This window comes from Ursus maritimus, unplaced genomic scaffold (assembly GCF_017311325.1).
Source record: "Ursus maritimus isolate PB19 unplaced genomic scaffold, ASM1731132v1 scaffold_18, whole genome shotgun sequence".
Taxonomy (NCBI): domain Eukaryota; kingdom Metazoa; phylum Chordata; class Mammalia; order Carnivora; family Ursidae; genus Ursus; species Ursus maritimus.
In genome coordinates, this window is record NW_024424230.1 from 16,671,019 (window position 1) to 16,690,039 (window position 19,021).

A 19,021-nucleotide genomic window follows, 5' to 3' on the forward strand; every position below is an offset into this window, starting at 1 on the left:
AGCACTCATTATTCATTTAAAAAACTTTCTGTAGCTGTCAGCCGAGGATAATTAACCAGTGGGGTTTTTCGCAGTCTTGCTCTGAGCTCAGAATGGGCACCCGAATCTTTTGCGTCCCTTTTCCATTTGGGATGTCTTTAGAAAAGCTGACCTCCCTTTGGGGCGCATATGACAGTAGCAGGCTTGCCGTGTACTAGTGACACGTGGCCAGGCCTTTATGTTCTTAGCAATGTTGGCTTCATTTCGTCTTGACAGCACTGGCTTGGGTGCACTCATTTGTGTTTTCTGTGGTGACACTGGAGAATATTCGGGATTCCTACCTCCTCTGTATCTCGAGAAATCGTTTCTATTACTTCACGTGGCTTTTTAAATGTTACCAAATTTCTTTCACCCTTCATTCCAGTCCCTCCAAGAAGTATCTCACTGCCTTGTCAAAACATAATTTTCAAGAAGTTGAAATCTCTCCAGCAAGTGCAATATAAACATGTAGCAAAGATCTTTTTCAACTCATTCAATAATGAAGAACCAGTAAGATGGTAACGCTGTTCAAAGGAACATTGGAGGAATGGAGATTTATATAGTTAGGCAAACGAAATGCAATAAATAATACTTTTACAAATAAATACAAAACTGGTGAATATTTGACAGGTAATAAACACTGGGGATTATCTTTTCTCCTAGACGGAACTTATAAATTGCAAGTTAAAAATGCCTCGGGGAAAGGGGGCTGAATGTAAAGAGCAGAGTCACGCACAGAAGCTTTCTCCCATAATTAAATTTGCCTTGGGTGAGCCCGTGAAACCGTGACATAGAAGGGCAGGAAAAGGCCTCCAAGGTTCTCTGTCGAGTATCAGAGAATCAGGGAATTTCTCGAGCAGAAGAAAAATGTTCGCGGGGCAATCCTAGTTCGGCCCCCAGCCTTCCCGGGGGATCTTGACCTCCTCTTACAGGGACAGAAATGCTGCACTGACCAGCAGGCCACAGAGAAAAACACTGCCCCAGTCCTTCTGTGACTCAGTGTTTCCCAGCCCAACAGGAAATCTTCTGCTCATAACTGGACCTGTCCACTTTCAAACACGCATTCAGCATGTGTTCAGAGGCTCTGTCGGTGGACGATGTATTATGATTTCGTGGACTTTTTTTTAAGCCATTGGTACATGAAACATGTGTAAATCCGAGACTTGATGTCCCCCGAAAAACCAACTGATCATGAATACTTTGTGCAATAAGCAAGTGAGACAGTCAAGACAAGTGGAATTTGTGGTTGAACTGTGAACTGACCCCAAACTGAAACGGACAAACCTGGTGAATGTTTAACAACATTCAGAGCAAACCACAACAATATTTAATGGAATTTTTTGGCTACAAAGTAAGTTTTAAGTCTGAGACTTTGGAATGAAGACTGGAGCATTAGCCATCATTCTCATTATCCCAGATTTGAGGGCAGTGATCACAGATCACTTGACGAGGCAGCATAATGAGATCAAGGTGAGGACTCCAGACTCAGGCTTTCTTGGTTCAAGTCCCAGCCCAACCCTCATCAGCTGTGTGACCTTGGCTCACGTGCTTGATCTCTGCATGCCCCAATTCCCCGTCTGTGAAGCGGGAATAGTAATACTACTTCTCTCATTAGATTGATCCATGCGCAACATGAAATAGACGTTTAAGTCATTAGCACAATGCCTGGCGAGTACCAAGTGCTCAACACACGCTAGCTATCGCTATCACCATCATCGTCATCACCATCACCATCATCATCATCACCATCACCATCACCATCACCTCCGGTTTTTCTGTTCGTAGCACAGTGCCTGGAACTGAACAATGTTGACTGGGTGGGAGGGTGGATGGATGAATGGTATTCAGTAGGGGAGTATCCTATTTAAAAAAACACCCTCAGCCACGCATCGTTATTTACAACAGAGACCCTCTTTCTCTTGTCCCTTATTGTGTCTGTGTTTAGATTTGGGTTTGGAATCTTCAGGTTTCCTTCAAGCACAAAGCGCCTGGATTAGTAACATAATTGGGGTGAATTTGAGCAGAAATGTTCATGACAGCCCCCAGAACTCACGTTTCCGGTTCTCTGCTCTACTGGCGGCAGCCAACTCCCCCATGTTTCTGTATTCATATCGCATGTGGGAGGGAGGATGTTACACCAAATTCGCACCTGTTGTCCCCTCCCAGTTAAGTGAATTATTTAAACAACGTATCGAGGTCTTGTACTTTAGCCAGCCCCCTGGCCCAGCTCATGAGTGCAGGGAAGCATGTTTCTTTCTCCTTAAGTGTATTAGAAAAATCCAACCTCGGAATGATGAAGCGTTCAAATATTCATGTCCCCTATTGCAGTGCAGGCGACAACTCCCCTGTGTCCTTGGCCATCGTGCAAGCTGGGCAGAAGGACCAGGGCATCTATTATTGCTGCATCAAGAACAGTTATGGGAAAGTGACCACTGAGTTTAACCTCACGGCTGAAGGTAAGCCTCGGCTGCTCAGTTTCAGGTGAAAACCACGAGCTCTACGCACCCCCTCCAGTTCAGAATGCCCATGCGTACTGAAGGCACTCTCTCCTTTGTCTTCTTCTAGTTCTGAAACAACTCACGAGTCACCAGGATATGAAAGGTAAGCCAGTCTGAGCTGGATGTCCAAGGACGTGGGCACTCCATCAAAGCATGAAATAGCTCCTGGAATCAATGGTAGAAGCAGTATTCCCATCGACCAAGTAGGAGTGAGCGCAGGAATGACTGAGACAGGAACGACAGTTTATGAGCTAGCTCAAGCGAGTTGCAGGGCCTCTAGTGAGTGCGGTGTTTATGACAGATCAGAATGTAGCTTGCACTGGGCGAGGACACGCTGGCAGGGCTTTGGGGTAAGGCTTCTTTCTTCCTTTAAGTGTCAGACTTGCATCCAGCCCTTCTGCAGGGGGTTTCAGGGTCCGGCAATGACGCACTCTGTTTTGTGTCTTCGGTTTACTTTGCGGTTTGACTAACTGAGCCGATTCCAAAGACAGCCAGGTGTCGAGGAGAGTAACTCCAGTCGTTTGCATCTTAATGAAAATGAAAGATGGGCTTTGGTGCTTTCCTTTGGCGCTTTGGCACTGGTGCGGCAACCTCATAACAATGGCTCCTGAACAGTCACCTGCTGGGCCACCACAGAGGACAGTCTGGTGAAGTCTGTGCTTGGCATGTATTTCCTCTTAGGGAAACTTACCTGTCCCCACACACCTGCCCATCCCCACCCAGTGGTGTGCTGGGAAATAAGTTTAAGGACCTGCCCAGGGTAGGGGGTGGGGAATGGGACGGGACTGATTTGTTGAGTTTTCTCATTTCTGTGGCGTACTCTCACCACGGCCAATTTTAAACTGCCAGTGTGGCATTGAGAAAACATGGAGCCAGGACAAGATGCCCTCCGGCAGCTGGAGCGAGCCGGCTGCAGCCCACCTGTGCACGCACCCACCTGTGCACGCACCCACCTGTGCATGCCGCCCTCACCCACGTGACCACAGCTTTTAGCCCCTCATAGAAGCTTTGGTCACTTTTCGAAGAGGTGTGAGTAAAACTGATGACTCAGTTGATCTAGCATCATAATGAAATTTACCTCCGGTGCTGATTCTTAGATGAACAAAACACCCGAAATCTTTGTGAAGACAAGACAGTAAATGCAATTGCGATAGAGAACACCTAGTTCATCACAGGCAAGGCGCTGGGGTCTTGACTTAGAAGTCGTCTAGCAAATACGTATGATGATATTTACCCAAAACAGCAAACACAGGCTCTTTGCAAACCTATTCAAATGCTACGTACCTGTTTTTAGTGTGGTGTGTACTTGTATAATTTTAGATCCTTTTTCCATGTCTGCCCCCCATCTCCCTGGAAGTCTAAATATGCAAAAGGATGTCCTTCCTCCTTATACATGAGAAAACAAATGGCTTTGAGAAGAAGGGTTCTCTGTGTCAGCAGCTTCTTAGCATTGCTTGACCTTCACACCCCAGATACTTGCTATGACCTCGTTCATTTAGGTTGGCATAAACTTATTTTTCTAGGTTTTTTCCACTTGGGATGAGACCCCAGTGGGGATGAGCTGCTGATCACCTTATGGAAATGGTGCTGCTAGTGTGACCCTGTGATTCCAACTGGAGGGCTTGGGTCTAGACCCAATGATATCACCTCCTCCCAGTGTCGGAACCCCTGTGACTGGGGGGTCCAGTGACAGTGACTCACCAAGCTGGGGAACCCATACTTTCCTCCCCATCCCCTTGATCTTTCAGATGAAGAAGCCTCCAATGACTTCTTTATCACCTTTCTTATTTGGAGGAGTCTCTCTCACTAAACATTTTATTAGCTGAGTTCTCCAGAGGAGGAACAAATAACATTTTACAAGTCGGTCTCTAATTAAAAAACTAATAAAACCAAGCTTGTGGGAAAGCCCAAAATGACTGATGGTCCAAATAAAACACAAGCTAGCAAATTTAATGATAGCACAGAGGGCTTTCAAAGAAGAGTCCTAAGATTTATTTTTTTCCCTTTCATTGTTTTATCTTTGTTAAGTAGACATTTCTGTTGGAAATTATAGACAGGATTGTTAATTATACCCAATATAGTATTATATAAAAAATTTCACTTCTTATTTCTGAGCACATAGTCTGGAACAACTTCTGTGTTAAATTTGATGCATTTTTAAGTACTCCGTGCACTCATTTCTGTTAAGAATAATTGAGTTTCAGAAATTTGGGAGATTATGAAGGAAAATAAAATGGGGTAAATATAGCTTTTATTTATGGGGCTCTGGTGTGTATACACAGAACACTTCCTATATTCTTTAAGTGGTATTAGGGCCCAAATTGTTAACATGAAATTAATCATGTAACTAGAATTGGGAAGATTTCGGTTATATAAAAAAAGCATCCCTTCTTCATTTTGTGATCCGATTTTAAAATTTAACAAAAAAACCTATACTCTTCTCCATAAATTAAAATTTTTTTCTGGTTCTATCACTAAGGTTGAAATCTATGATACAACGATCTCCTTAAAATTTGCCTGGGAGGCACCTGGGTGGCACAGTCGGTTGGGTGACCGACTACTGGTTTTGGCTCAGGTCATGATCTCTGAGTCCTGAGATTGAGCCCCATGTCAGGCTCTGTGCCCTGCATGGAGTCGGCTTGGTTTTCTCTCTCTCCCTCTCCCTCTCTCCCTACCCTCCCACATGCATGCACTCAGTTTCTCACTCTCTCTCTCAAATACATAAATAAATCTTAAAAAAAAAATTGCCTGGGACAGTGTTCCATGTGCCTGCCTGTTCCCCTGCTTCTCCACCCCAGTTCTCTCTAGAAAACAGGACAGAGTACTTGGCCAGAGGCTTCTGCTCGGATTTGTGAAATCTTGGAGGGTCTTTCTACACACTCTTCACTGGCACCTTCTGCCCTTTTCCTATATGAACCCCTCTGTCCCACCTCTCTCTCCCTTTCCTTCCTTCCTTCCTTCCTTCCTTCCTTCCTTCCTTCCTTCCTTCCTTCCTTCCTTCCTTCCTTCCTTCCTTCCCTCTTCTCTTCTCTTCTCTTCTCTTCTCTTCTCTTCTCTTCTCTTCTCTTCTCTTCTCTTCTTTCTTCTTTCGTCAATAACTAGGCCTACTCATTCATCCCCAGAGAGGGAGAGACAGAATCCCAAGCAGGCTCCATGCGTGTGAGGGACTCCATCTCACAGCCCTGAGATCATGACCTGAGCCAAAATCAAGAGTTGGACACTCAACTGACCGAGTCCCCCAAACACCCCAAGAATAATTTTAATCTCCTTATACCTTTAATAGCTAGTTTCAGTCATAGGCTGCTCTTAAAACATACGATCTGAAAATATTTTTAAAAGCAGAGAAAAAAAAAGTTTCTCTACACGTCTAAGTAGATATGTGAAGTGAGATTTTCACACGACCCAGGATTTCTTTCGTCTTTTAAACATTCAGAAAGATGTCAGTTTTCATCAACTTTGAGGACTGGAGGGCATTTAAAAAAATCTAAACAAACTTACTTCATTGAAAGCCATCTTCTGGTCTTCCGTCTGCCCATCAGAAGGCTGACCTGCTCCTGTCTAGTTTAAAAGGGGGGCTCCTGATTGCGTCCATTGTCACCTGAAACGCGGAGGATCAACTCTGAAAAAAGCTGGTGCTAGAAAAAAATAACTCTACTTTCCTTTTTACAAATAAATCCAAAATAATAAGACTTTTCTTTTTCAGTGTCTCTTCAGACAGTTCCTTTTACTGTTTGGGTTTTGCCTGCCTATTTCCTTATTTTTCTTTTTTTTAAAGATGTTATTTATTTATTTGACAGAGAGAGAGAGAGAGAGGACCAGCAGGGGGAGCGTCAGGCAAAGGGAGAGGGAGAGGTAGGCTTCCCGCAGAGCAGGGAGCCGAACACGGGGCTCCATCCCAGGATCATGACCTGAGCTGAAGGCAGACGCCTAACCGCCTGAGCCACCCGGTGCCCCTGCCTGCCTATTTCCTACGTCTACCACAGACATCGTCAACACGGAAGGCAGTATAGCCCCCGAGAAGGCAAAAATTGCTTCTGAAGGAGGAAAAGCAACGTGCTGTGGTTGTGTGTGAAGCACACATGGTACATGAATGGATATGCACTACGTCTGTGGAATTAAAATTTGGGGTGGGGCAGTTTGAGTAAAAAGTCTAGAAAGACTCCCTTCAGGGGGCAATCATGAGAAAAAGGGTTGAGAAACATTGATCTATCACATCTTATCATTGGTCCCTCCTCCCTCCTCCACCCTTCACCTGTCTTTTCAACTTGCCTTTAATTACCTTTCGTGGTCCTTGTCTGCACTTTCCAGGTCTGTCTAAACATCTTTTCCTGGTCTCCCCAGTTTTGCTCCAACCAGTCTTCTCCCCTCTCACTGGATCCATGGGGCCTCACACGGATCTTCTTCTGTCCTCCTCGCTGCCTCGTCCCCTCACCTCCAGCCCAGTCTCATCTTTGGGAGGGTGGTTTCCCCTGTAGGCTCGACAGGCCAGCCTTGCCCCCGTCCGTGTGCGGGAACAGCCGCTAGCCAAGCAGCAGCACCGGGGCCTAGTCTGTCCCGCTAAAGGTGAGCTGTGTTTCAGGATGTGAAGAGATTGAGTTCAGCCAGCTCATCTTCAGAGAAGACTTCCTCAGTGACAGCTACTTTGGGGACCACCTGCGCGGCCAGATCGCCACGGAGGAGCTGCACTTCGGCGAAGGCGTGCACCGGAAGGCCTTCCGCAGCAAAGTGATGCGGGGCCTCATGCCCGTCTTCCAGCCCGGCCACGCCTGCGTGCTCAAGGTGCACAACGCCGTTGCCTACGGGACCAGAAACAACGATGAGCTCGTCCAGAGGAACTACAAGCTCGCTGCCCAGGTGGGTCCACCTGCCTGAAAGAGTCCCCTGGGATGTGAGAGGGACCCGTGATAGCCCGAGATGAAAGTCAGCCTCAGAATTGTTGGGAGTGTCTTCTTTGGGGTGTGGTTATAAGGGAGCCACTGGATCAAGCCCGAATGCCGGGAACCATGGCTAAGGTCTCATGCCAGCCGGATGGGACTCAGCCTGTGTCTGGAGGCCCCTCCTTGGTGCTGACCTGTGCCTAGGGAGCCCCATGAAGTTCTTGAAGGTTTGAGTCTACTTGGACACAGGATGTTATGGAAAGCGGGGGCTCCAAGCGACACGGGATGCCAGGATTCCCAAGCATCCCCAAGGGCATCCCCAAAGGAGTAGTTTCTGAATTGGTTTGGTTTGGTTTATGGAGGGGCGTGGTGTATATTCAAAAGGTTCAGCATTTGCCCTATTTCCTGCCTTTCTGAGTTTGGGTCAATGTCCGCCTATAAGCCATGTAGGGAGATCGAGCCAAGACTCCCCCTAAGTTCCCATCTCCGCATGTTATTGAGTCACAGGATCTTGAGACAAGAAGAGAACATGGGCTTCCCTCCCTGCCTCCCCCTCCCGCTTCGGCCCCTGTATTTCACTCCTGACACCAGCACTGCACAAGCTTTCGGGAGTGCTGGGTCTAGCTCTCTCACAGACAAGGTGCCCTGCTAAAACTGTTACCTGTAAAACGAATAGGTTAGACTTCGATGAATCTCCTGGGTGCTGTCAAGCGCTAGCCATCTATGATTGTCTCAGATGTACTGATGTCAGGTGGGACTTGGGGCTCGTGAAGCAGCCTCTCTTCTGAGTATAGGATTTTACCAATTGCATTCCTTTCTCCTCCAAATCAACCCTTCTTTTTTCTATTCTTTCACTGCATACTCCTTCCATTTCATGTACCATCTGGTGTAGTCAGGGAGAACCTCCAGCATCCAGATTCCCTCTTGGAAAGGCCCTGTAGAGTGGAAAACAAAATCCAGTTTACGTTTCCGGGGCAAACAATCTTGTCGACGTGTTCACTACCCACAGCTCTCATTACACCCCTGAAAAAGAACGTCAGATGGGAGGGCTCACAGGCAGCCCAGCAGGCCCCGAGCTTTACCTGACATCCTGCCTGGGGCCAGTCCCCTTAGCCCAGGGTGAATTTCAGCCACGCAGGTTCTAGAACTTTTATAGTTCAGGACGCTTGGCCCCAGAGACCACTTGAGCTTTACCCAGGTAATTCCTTCATGCCTCAGAGCTCCTCTGCAAGCGGACGATTCTAGCTTGCAATACTTGGTGTTTCTGTGCCTCCAACCAGAGTGTGGATGGGTTTGGGAATCCATTGGCTTGACCCACATCAGGAAATCTGATTAGCTTTACCAGCAACTCTGAATTTCTTCTAACCACTGGTCTTTCCCATGTGTGTGGGTGATGTAGGAATGCTATGTCCAAAATACTGCCAGACACTACGCCCAGATCTATGCTGCCGAAGCACAGCCTTTGGAAGGCTTTGGAGAAGTGCCAGAGTAAGTGTGCTCACCCAGTCTTGTATGATCATCCCTGATTTGTGAGGACTTTGAGGGCCTGGAGGGGTGAGAGGGTGCGAAGGACCAGGAGGACAAGCATTTCACCTGGTCTTTCTGTCTGGGAGCTATGAGAACACACGTGGCTGCTCTCCTGTTCCTTACTAGGTTGCCAGAGGCTTACAGACAGATACTTGATGCATATTCTTTAAATCAACATATGTATGGATAGGTGAATGGAAGGATGGGTAGGTGGATGGATGGATGGATAGATGAATTCAATAAACGTATCATATTAAATAGAAAAGAAGTGGATAGCAAATGAATTGGATAAATGTATCATATTAAATAGAAAAGAATTGGATAGCAAATGAATTGGATAAATGTATCGTGTTAAATAGAAAAGAGAGAGTGTCTGCTTCATGGATATTACATTGTCTCAACAATAAGCCAGTAAAAGAGAACACAAGAATATCACAAAGCAATTACCTTAGGATGAAAATAAAATACGGTGCTGTGTCTAAGAAGAGTGAACTGGGTACCAGCAGTGGAGGAACATACTATCCATTTCCTGGAAACTTGCAGGGATAAATTACTCTGAGTACTTTTATCCGCTCATTGGCTAAATATGGATTGACCCAAGCAGATGTTTGGGTGTCTGGAATTTGTGGTTGCTAGTCTGCTTATCTGGTTGAGATCATTTGTGTTTGTTTAAGTGGAAAGAGAGAGGTGTGTCAGGGCACATTGGAAATTTCAGACGGAGCATCATTTGTGTATCAGTAGAAACTGGGAGAGGAAAGAAGGAAGGAATCATTGCGCACATCGACCCCATTAGCTCACAAAGGGGGAAAATACTCTCTGAGGTGGTGTCAGGCATATCATATAGAATATATGAAAGTCCAATGCTTTCTGCTCTTTGCCAACAAATGCTTAGCATCCTTATTTAGTTCACGAACATTTCTCAGCAACTTTAAGAAAAATTAACATAATGCAAAGAAAATACACAATTGCTTTTTTGTTAAATCCACTAAGACAGCAATCTGGAGTGAGTTCCGGTGTTATAGGAACTCGCGGGTTCTCTTTCTTCTCCAGCCACCTTTCCCAGTCTCTGCCCTCTTCCATTCTTCTCGAAGAGGAAGAGGGTCAACCGGGTGAGCTGCCGTCTACAACTCACAGAATCCCGGTGCCCTCGGGTCAGGCACACCCAAGTGTTGCATGACTCGACACCACAATTTGGGGACTTTCTAAACAAAACGACAGAAAATTATGAATCTAAAGATTGGTGCCGAGACTTGGGAAGGGCCTGTGCTTGGGAGGGACACAGGGACTAATGAGCGTCATCAGCACCCCCACATATATGCCATTGGTCGAAAGATCGATTAGGACATTTTGATGTGTAAACACCTTTCCCTTCCGCACAGGGGGAGAATTTGTGAGGGCATGAATGATAACATACGGAAGGATAGGGGTCCTCACAAAGGCATCTGCTCCTGATTCCATGTTCGTTTTACCAAAATCAGAGGATTCTGCACCGGGAAACACACACACACACACACACACACACACACACACACACACACACACACACAGAGTCTTCTTAAAGGCTTCTACACTTGAAACCGTGTCAGAAAAGATGAACGCAAGTAGGACTTTAGAGGAGAAGGCACAGTGAGTGCGTTCGCGTATGTGTGCAGTGGGGATGATTTGGGAGTTTATCGGCCTCGAGATGCTCCAGGGGTGCAGGGACCACCGAGACGCTTCCCCCTGGCGTGGCGGTACAAGTGGAGGACAGAACTTTGGAGGGGACATCAGTGCTAGCCCCCAGAAGGAAGAAGTGCGAGAAGAGATCCAGAGGCTGGAGGCAGGAGACGTCGGAAAGGTGCTGCTACGGCCCAGGGAAAGGGCTGGTGGAACTTGATCACTGGCCGTGGGGGAGTTTGAGAAGAGAGAGCGGGCTCTTGTGACATTCAGGAGGTCGGTATAGTTAACGAAACCGATCGAGGGAATAAGACAGAGTATAAATCCAAGGCTTTTAGCTCAGAAAACTAGGGAGATGACGCAGTCGCTGGAGCAGGGAGGGGACCCAAGTAGGTGAGCGGCAAGGTGCGTAATTTGTTTCGAATATGCCTGGGCTGAGGTTTGCAGTCTCGGTGGCCCATCAGACCCCAGCAGACATGTGTTCATCTTGAGGCTGGAGCTGGAAGAGAAGGGAAGCGGCAAGCCGGTTTGGGGGAGCGCAGCGTGAAGATGGCTGTCGCAGCTGCGGAAATGGTGGCATCACCTGGTAGAATGTGCAGAACCGGAGGAAGGGAGGACCAGGGCTGGAGCCCCGAGGAACACGAGCGCACAGGGGCCAGGGGACGTGTTGAGGAGGTGTCAGCTGTGGCTCAGAAGCCAGCGCAGAGGAGCACCAGGCAGGAAGGGCACTGTCCTAGATCTGGTGAAAGGAGGAGGTCATTCCAAAGGGAGAAAGGGGTCAACGCTCGGGTGGTCCAGGAAGATCTGGGGCAACAGTTAAAAGCCATCAGCGTGAGTGACCTTAGCAAGCAGGGGTTTTTCTAGGACTTATTTATTTATTTGAGAGAGAGAGAGAGAGCATGAGCAGGACGGGCAGAGGGAGAGTGAGAGAGAGTCTCAAGCAGACTCTGTGCTGAGCTCAGAGCCCGATGCAGGGCTCGATCCCATGACCCTGAGATCACGAGCTGAGCCAAAACCAAGAGTCAGATGCTTAACTGACTGAGCCACCCAGGCACCCCAGCAAGTGGGATTTTTGTAAACGGAGAGGTAATGGGTCAAAGAGCGAATTGGAGTTGGGGCCAAACCAACGCATGGCTGCTCCCACAGTGAGTAGTAGGTAAGGCAGATTCGTGGCCATTCCTTGCTCAGTGACTGATGAATGGGAATAGCCAGTTGTGACATGGCATCCTCGCTCCATGCCAGAGTGACCGCGTTGCAGGAGGGGGAGGGGCAGGCAGAGCATCCCGGGGGTGGACCTCAGGGAGGAGTGTCAGGGAAGCTTCGTTTCAGTCAGGGTGGGGTGGTGAGAGGACCTGGGGGTAGGACTCAGATGGGCTCGTGGGCGTGTGTGAGTGAGCGGGGGTGGGGAGGACACTAAGTTATGGGGTACCAAGATGTAGGGGGTGGGGTTGTTAGCTGGCCCCCTCCCCCCTCGCCTCCCACTCTACCAGCTTATTTCTACTCAGTCTTTACAACTCAAGCCACGCCACACCGCCCGTGGGAAGCCTGCTGCCTGTCCTTATTAGTTAGGAGTTGGGAGCGCGGTGCGCCTCCCTTCCCAGCGGTTGTCCCTGCAAAGCAGGGGCTGTGTCTCTTTCATGTTTGCTGTCCCAGTGAGTTTTTGAGATCTGGTGTAAGCTACTCAGTAGAGGCTTATTTAATGAAAAAAATGGCAGGGTGAGTGGCGTGTCACCGAGGTGGGGCAGAGATCGGAGTTTGGGGCACACGAGGAGGTCAGTTTTGGCTGTGTTAAATTTGAGATGCCTATTAGACATCGATCGGAGAGAGTAGGAGTCTGGACATGTGAGTCGGTAACTCAGGGGAGAGGCCTGGACTGGGGATATAAATATGGACATCGTTGCCATACGGATTGTACTGCAAGCAAGGAGGTCACTAGCCAGTGTGGGCAGAGAGAGAAGAGCTTTCCCAGGGCACGCGGAATCTAAAGGTTGGGGGGGAACAAGGATCCAGCGAAGGAGACAGAAAGAAAGCAGCCAGTGGAGCAGGAAGGAGACCAGGAGGAAGTGAATTTCTGGAAGCAGCGGGAAGGTGCTTTGAGAGATCAGCTGTGTCCGGTGCCCCTGAAAGCATGTGAGACGAGGGCTGAGAAGAGACCGTGAGACTCAGCCACACGGGTGCCGCTGGTGCCCTTGACCGAAGCTTCTTTAGTGGGGACGCCCCTTTGAGCGGGTTCCAGGGAGAATGGGAGGGGAGGGACTGCAGACAGTGAGTCTACAGCTGCTGTGAGTTGGGAGGCAGCCGTGAGTCAGTGGTTGAGGGGGCCGCGGGGTCAGTGTGCTGTGTAGAGCTGTCCCGGCGTGTTGCTGGGCCACTGGCAGCGATGGTTCTGAAGGGGAAAGGGGGCTGGAGAGGGGGGAGCACCTGCTGGAGCAATATCCCTGAGCATTAGAGGGGTTGGCCAGACCGGGGACAACAATGGAGGAAGAGGTGCAGGGGGAGCTGGGAGGCTTCATCCATCGTGGGGGGCGGGGAGGGGAGGGTATAGGGGCGCAGACTCCGGGAGGTAGAACTCTGTGGTGGCGGCCGCTCTTAGGAGCTCTCTTCTGACTGCTTCAGTCTTCACAATAAAACAGGAAGCGAGGTCATCAGCCGGGAGCGAGGCTGGGGAGGAGGTGCGGCAGTGTGAGGGGAGGAGCGGGTATGACATCATCATCTTAGGGGGGTGACAGCGAATGGGCTGTGCTGAAAACCACATTCGGGACGTCTCCCTTCTCCACTGGGGCCGCCGTCACTATTGTGCAGCGTGCTCCCTGGTCTCCCTGCTCTGCCCCTGCCCCCGCACAGCCCCTTCTCCCCAGAGTGGCGGACTCATCCTGTAACACGGATGTGTGATCGCGGCACTTCTCTGTCCCAAACCCTCCAGTGGCTTCTCATCCCAATCGGTACAAAGGGCAGAGTTTTTCAAATGGCCTTCCAGACCCCGCAAGGTCTGGCTTCCCGTTCCCTCCCTGTCGGCACCCACCTGCTACCACCTCCCCTACTACTCCAGCCACATGGGCCTCTCCCTGCTCTTGGAACACACCAAGAATGCTCCTGCACCAGCGCTTTTCCCTTTGCTGTTCCTTCTACTTAGAATGCTCTTCCCAGGGATACCCTCATGGCTCCCTACTTCCCTTCCCACAGGTCTCTGCTCAAACGTTCTTTCGTAGCAAGGCCTTCTCCGACCTCCCTCCGTAAAATAGCAGCCCCTCCCTGACAACCTGCACTACCGAGCACCTTTACTTTTTCACACAGCACCTGGCACAGTACGCGGACTTGTTTACTGCCGGTCTCCCTCACTTGCATGTAAGAGCCTTGAGAGCAGAGCCGCTGTGTTCCTCACCGTTTTCTGGAACGGCATCTGGAAGACTGTCTGACATAGAAACCACTGAATGAATATTTGCTTAGAGGAAGGAAGGAAGGAAGGAAGGAAGGAAGGAAGGAAGGAAGGAAGGAAGGAAGGAAGGAAAGGCGGGCATATGATGGGTGGATACGTGGCCAGTGGGTCACTGAGATAGGGCTATAATGCAAACATTCATTTCTATATGGGCAAACTCCATCCCAAGGAGGGGTTTCTGACTGACTCTAGGCACCAATGAAAGACAGAAATAGATCTTTTCATCTCTTGAACAATCGTTGTGGTCGGGGGTCAGCCGACATCTAGTGGAGCCCGGGGATTTGTTCTGCAGCTCCCCGCTCCCCCGAGTGAAGACAGAATGCCCGGGTCTCTATTTCCAGGTGAGAATGTGATGTGTGCACACGCTGTCTTCCCTTCCAGGATAATTCCTATCTTTCTTATCCGTCGCCCTGAGAACAACATCCCTTATGCAACAGTGGAGGAGGAGCTGATTGGAGAATTTGTGAAGTATTCCATCCGGGATGGGAAGGAGATAAACTTCCTGAGAAGAGAGTCGGAGGCGGGTCAGAAGTGTTGTACCTTCCAACACTGGGTGTACCAGAGGACAAGTGGCTGCCTCCTGGTCACGGACATGCAGGGTGAGGAAGCAGCCTGACCTGGCTTCCAGGGATGCCGCGGGCCTGGAATGTTCCTGGGGGTGTGGACGGGAGGAGAGGGAGAGGTCTCCTGGATGCCTTTAAGCATCTTTATACCAGCAGAAGGTGTTACTAATGTCTCTTCCGAAACAAGGGCAGACAGAGGAGACTGAAATGACCAGCCAAACAGTAATAAAGTCCATTGTAGTAATTTATGCCAATAATGCCTTCCTATTACCACAGGTAACTAAAGATTGGCTTTATTGTTCTATCCTCCACAGGGGCAATTCAGAAGTATATAGAAAAATCTGGCTGTACCAAAAGATAAATTAAGATGTAATCACTCATTCTTAATAAGTGAAAGGGTCTTTCACAGTTGCTTTAGATTTTCAAGCTCCCCTGGCTAGTTTGCAGCATTTTCAATTTATATGCAAATTGATAGGAATGCATTTGCTGTATGAAGTGGGGATATGATAATTAGGGTACCCAGAGAGACAGCCCCGAGACAAGTTGCAGTTTGGGGTTCCCCAAGACCACCTTCTGGTTCATGAGTTTGCTGGAAGTACTCACAGAACTCAGAAAATCCTTTACACTCGTGGCTATGGTTTATTACAGTGAAAGGACACAGGCTCAAATTAGCAAAAGGACGAGGCTTGTGGGGCAGAGTCAGTGGGAGGCCTTCCAGGTGTCCTGTCGCAGTGGAGTCACGTAGACCAGCGCTTACTTCTCCCAGCAATGATGTGTGGCAGCATGCATGAAGAACTGCCTTCCAGGGAAGCTCGCCCAAACCTCGGTGTTCAGAGTTTTTACTGGGCGTCCGTCATGTAGGCATAACTAGTCACAAGGTGGACTTTGCTCTCTAGCCTCTCCAGAGTCACACCCATGGCCCCAGGAAGACAAAGACACCCTTATCAGGTAGGTCATTCCAAGGCTTAGGGGTTAGCTCTCAGGAGTTGGGCAAGGATTGAACCTTTATTTGGGCAAGGTTAATCCTTCCCTACACACACATGTTCAGGTACAAATATTGGGGAGGGGATCCCAGGAAACACTGGTAGGAGAGAGAAGTGTGACAGGCGGTGGGAAGACAGCCAGTAGGGGACCTTATAATACAGCCAGTTCCTGCTGTGGGTCACTGAAGCTCCTGCCTGCGGGGGAAGTGCTGGGAGCCTATGCAGAGCAAACTTCTCAGAATTCTCTCACCCACGGAGTGAAGGAGCAGGGGTATTTATACACCAATTGTCTTTCGCTACCGGTGGGAGGCTACTCCTGGTGGGAGTGTTAATTCCCCTGCACTTGCCACCTGCACACGGAGAAGCCAAGCTGAGCAAAGCAGGCTCCCATGATCAGAGAAAGTTCTCAGGCAAAGAAATGTTGGGGCACAGAGAGGGGGAGCCAGTGCGCACGGAAGCGGTTAGGGTGAGGACAGTGGGTGGGGCGCCAATAGTTTCTACCACAAGGGTTTTCCCCTTCCTCTTCCTTTCCAAATAATAATACTGTGAAGAAAAATCTGAACTATCATCTTATGCCTGCTGTATGTCAGACCTCGTCACAGACGAGAATCTCCAGCTCTTTCTACAGCCTGGTGGTGAAGAGCAAGACTGCCTCTGGGTTCTGTTCCCACGGCTTCCTAGCTGCTAGCCTTGGGCAAATTACTTCCCTCTCTGCGCCTCAGTACTTTACACGTTGTCGTGAGGCTTAAACAGGATGGGAAGACATGTAGCACAGCACCGCCACATAATAAGTGTTCCCCGATTTTTTTAACCTTTATTTTGAAATAATCATAGGCACAAGAAGGTGCAAAAATGTTCAGAGAGGTCCCCCTTTTCGTATGTACTCATTTTTTTCCCTATAAGATTCTGTCTGATCTTCATAACCCTGCGAGGAAGACATTAGGATCCCATTTTACAGATGAGAAAACAGAGGCTCAGAGACAGTGCTTTAATTGCCTGCTGTCCCTCAGCTAATAAGCAGAGGGGTTCAAGACTCTACCCTGTGGTTTCTGACTCCAAAACCCAAGCTCTTTCCACTAACCCACGAATTTACCAATTTGCAAGAGATTTCCAAGTGTCTCCCGATGTTAAAGCTTCTAGTGAGGACCTTCTCGAGGGCCAGCGGGGGAGTGCAACATTAGAGTCTTGCAGATGGGACCACTCTGCATATTGAGGGCTGCCATACCCACTCACTTTCTGAAGAGACCCCGCTGCCACACTCTCTCTCTCTCTCTCTCTCTCTCTCTCTCTCTCTCACACACACACACACACACACACACACACACACACACATGCACATGGTCTTAATACATAGTTATCTATTCTAGTTAGATTCCGGCTGCATAATTCTGGATTCCCCCCTCCATCTTTCCTCCTTCAGAGTTAATTTTGCAATAAATACAGCTCTCCTACTGAAAAGCAGCCCCCTGGAGCTCCGCGCACAGCTACTTTTGCTTCTGGGCACTTGTAAACAAGCGTAGTGGAATGTTACGTCTCTCGGTAAATGCCGTGTGCGCTCTAAAGCGTTGGCACGGTGTATCATAACGGGGTTTATTTGCTCTCTGCTGCTGGGGAAAATCTCTTTATGGTCATCACCGTTGTGTGCAAGATAGCACATCCATTCTCTAAGGAATCTGTACGTTTTCCGGTTTTACCGAGACACTGGAATTAGGATTAAAAACAAACCAACCGACCCAAACTCAACTATGACCTTCTCAGACTCTTCAAAGCGATCCCCTCCCTCTTGCGTTAGTTTGTCGACAGGGTGGTGGTGGCTTCTGCAAGGTTGGGGGTGAAAGCCCCGCATGTGATTTGGCCCTGACATCTGCCCACCGCTGAGACCACTAGGGTTCCTAAGAAGCGCTCACCCCAAAGACCCAAGAACTCAAGTTCTGGAGAACACATTCCGGATGCTGCCTCCTTCCTTCCTTCCACTGGAAACGACCCGTAGGTGACTGTTAGCCCCAACTCCACTTAATTGCTACATACTAGCATTCAAATTATTATCCTACAGAGACTTCGGTTGAACTGCCCGCAAATGACTAAACCGAGAGATGCTACCTTTTTGAAATTTTATTCTCTTTTTCTCAACTGTAATTGATAGCTGGTAATTGTGAGAGGCAGGAAAAGCGATTCCCAAGTTCAAGGAACTTTGCCAAATGACTTTTTAAAATTGGACTAAAATGCAGCTCAGAGCTGGGATTTTTAAATACAGAGTCCCTCAAAAACAAGATGTCCAAAGAGGGCTTTTACAATTGGGTGTCTTTTTTTTTTTTTTTTTCTGAAGCACAGCCCCTGTAATAAAGGCTACGTGAAGCATTTCTGCATATGTTCTGTTGTTAGCAGCTTCGCAAGAACAAGATGAATTAGTCGCCCACTGCGAAAGCAGCTTTTAAAATGCTCACTGGCTCAGCCCAAGTGCCGGCTGTGATTTAGCTCACAGGTGCACGCCAGAATAGCAGCGCTCATCACTTCTGTCTGACTAACCAGCCTGAATAGCAACATGGCCTGTATTTTGGCTGTGGTCCGGGCAGATGGTGCTGAATCAGACCATTGACCCATTAGGGTTCCTCTCCTGGGCGTCTGAAAGCAGCGCTCATAGGAGCAGAGACCCATGGAGCTAGGCTGCCATCGCGTCTGACCTTGGGGTTGGCTTGGGAGGGGACGCTAGTTCCTCGGTCCACAGCCCAGACTGGTTTCTGTGCTGCCAGGCCCCTCAGTGAGCAGGTCATCTGCTGGCCATGGGGAATACAGCAACCACAGGCCCAGGTAGGACAAGAGTTAGGGGCAAGAGAGGAGGAGGCAAGCCAGACAGACTGGTGGGGTAGCACTGTGGACCCCATGCTTGGCCACCGAAGGCCTGTCACTAGATTGCAGGAGTGCGCTTGAGGTGGGGGTCCACTGAGTTGGAGCCTATGCCCACGGCCACCACCCTAGAAAGACAGGAGCTGAACTGCTCCCGGGTCTGGCAAGGAGAGTCTGGAAAGGCCGAGGCCCATGCACACTCTGGGCATTGGAAAGGTCTGTCTTCCTCCACATCTGGAGGAGGTTAGGGATGTCGAGTGAGACGGGGACAGGGTAAGAGCATGGCTCTTCTCTACCGCCCCAGTGATGGTGACTCTTGCCCTTCCCCACCCTGAAAGACAGAAGGATTTTCCATTTTCTTTGTGTCCCTCGTTCCTCAACCGCTCTCTCAACTGCTTCTGCTGGAGAGGCAGAGGCAAAGAGCCTTCTGTGTTCTTGGGATTCTATGCAGATCCTGTGGCTCTTTGCTGAGCCAGAGTGGGAAGCTCAGGGAGCTGTGTGGGTTGTTTTGGTGTTGGTAATACCCCACCCCAACATGGTTTAATGGGTCGAGGTTAGGATAAGTCAAAGGGTTAGACCATGTGTCACAGCGGTCTGTGTCTCCAGGCCAGTGGTTACA

At 49.0% G+C, this 19,021-nt stretch overlaps 1 protein-coding gene across 1 annotated transcript in view; it reads left to right on the plus strand.

Annotated features, from left to right (window-relative positions):
- ALPK2 (alpha kinase 2) overlaps positions 1-19,021 on the plus strand; it is a 110,507-nt gene that overhangs the window by 71,114 nt on the left and 20,372 nt on the right. The window contains exons 7-11 of the mRNA XM_040632476.1: positions 2,347-2,474; positions 2,584-2,619; positions 7,096-7,370; positions 8,793-8,881; positions 14,394-14,611. Of these exons, the coding sequence (XP_040488410.1) occupies positions 2,347-2,474; positions 2,584-2,619; positions 7,096-7,370; positions 8,793-8,881; positions 14,394-14,611 (746 nt within the window). The remainder of the gene's footprint in view (positions 1-2,346; positions 2,475-2,583; positions 2,620-7,095; positions 7,371-8,792; positions 8,882-14,393; positions 14,612-19,021) is intronic.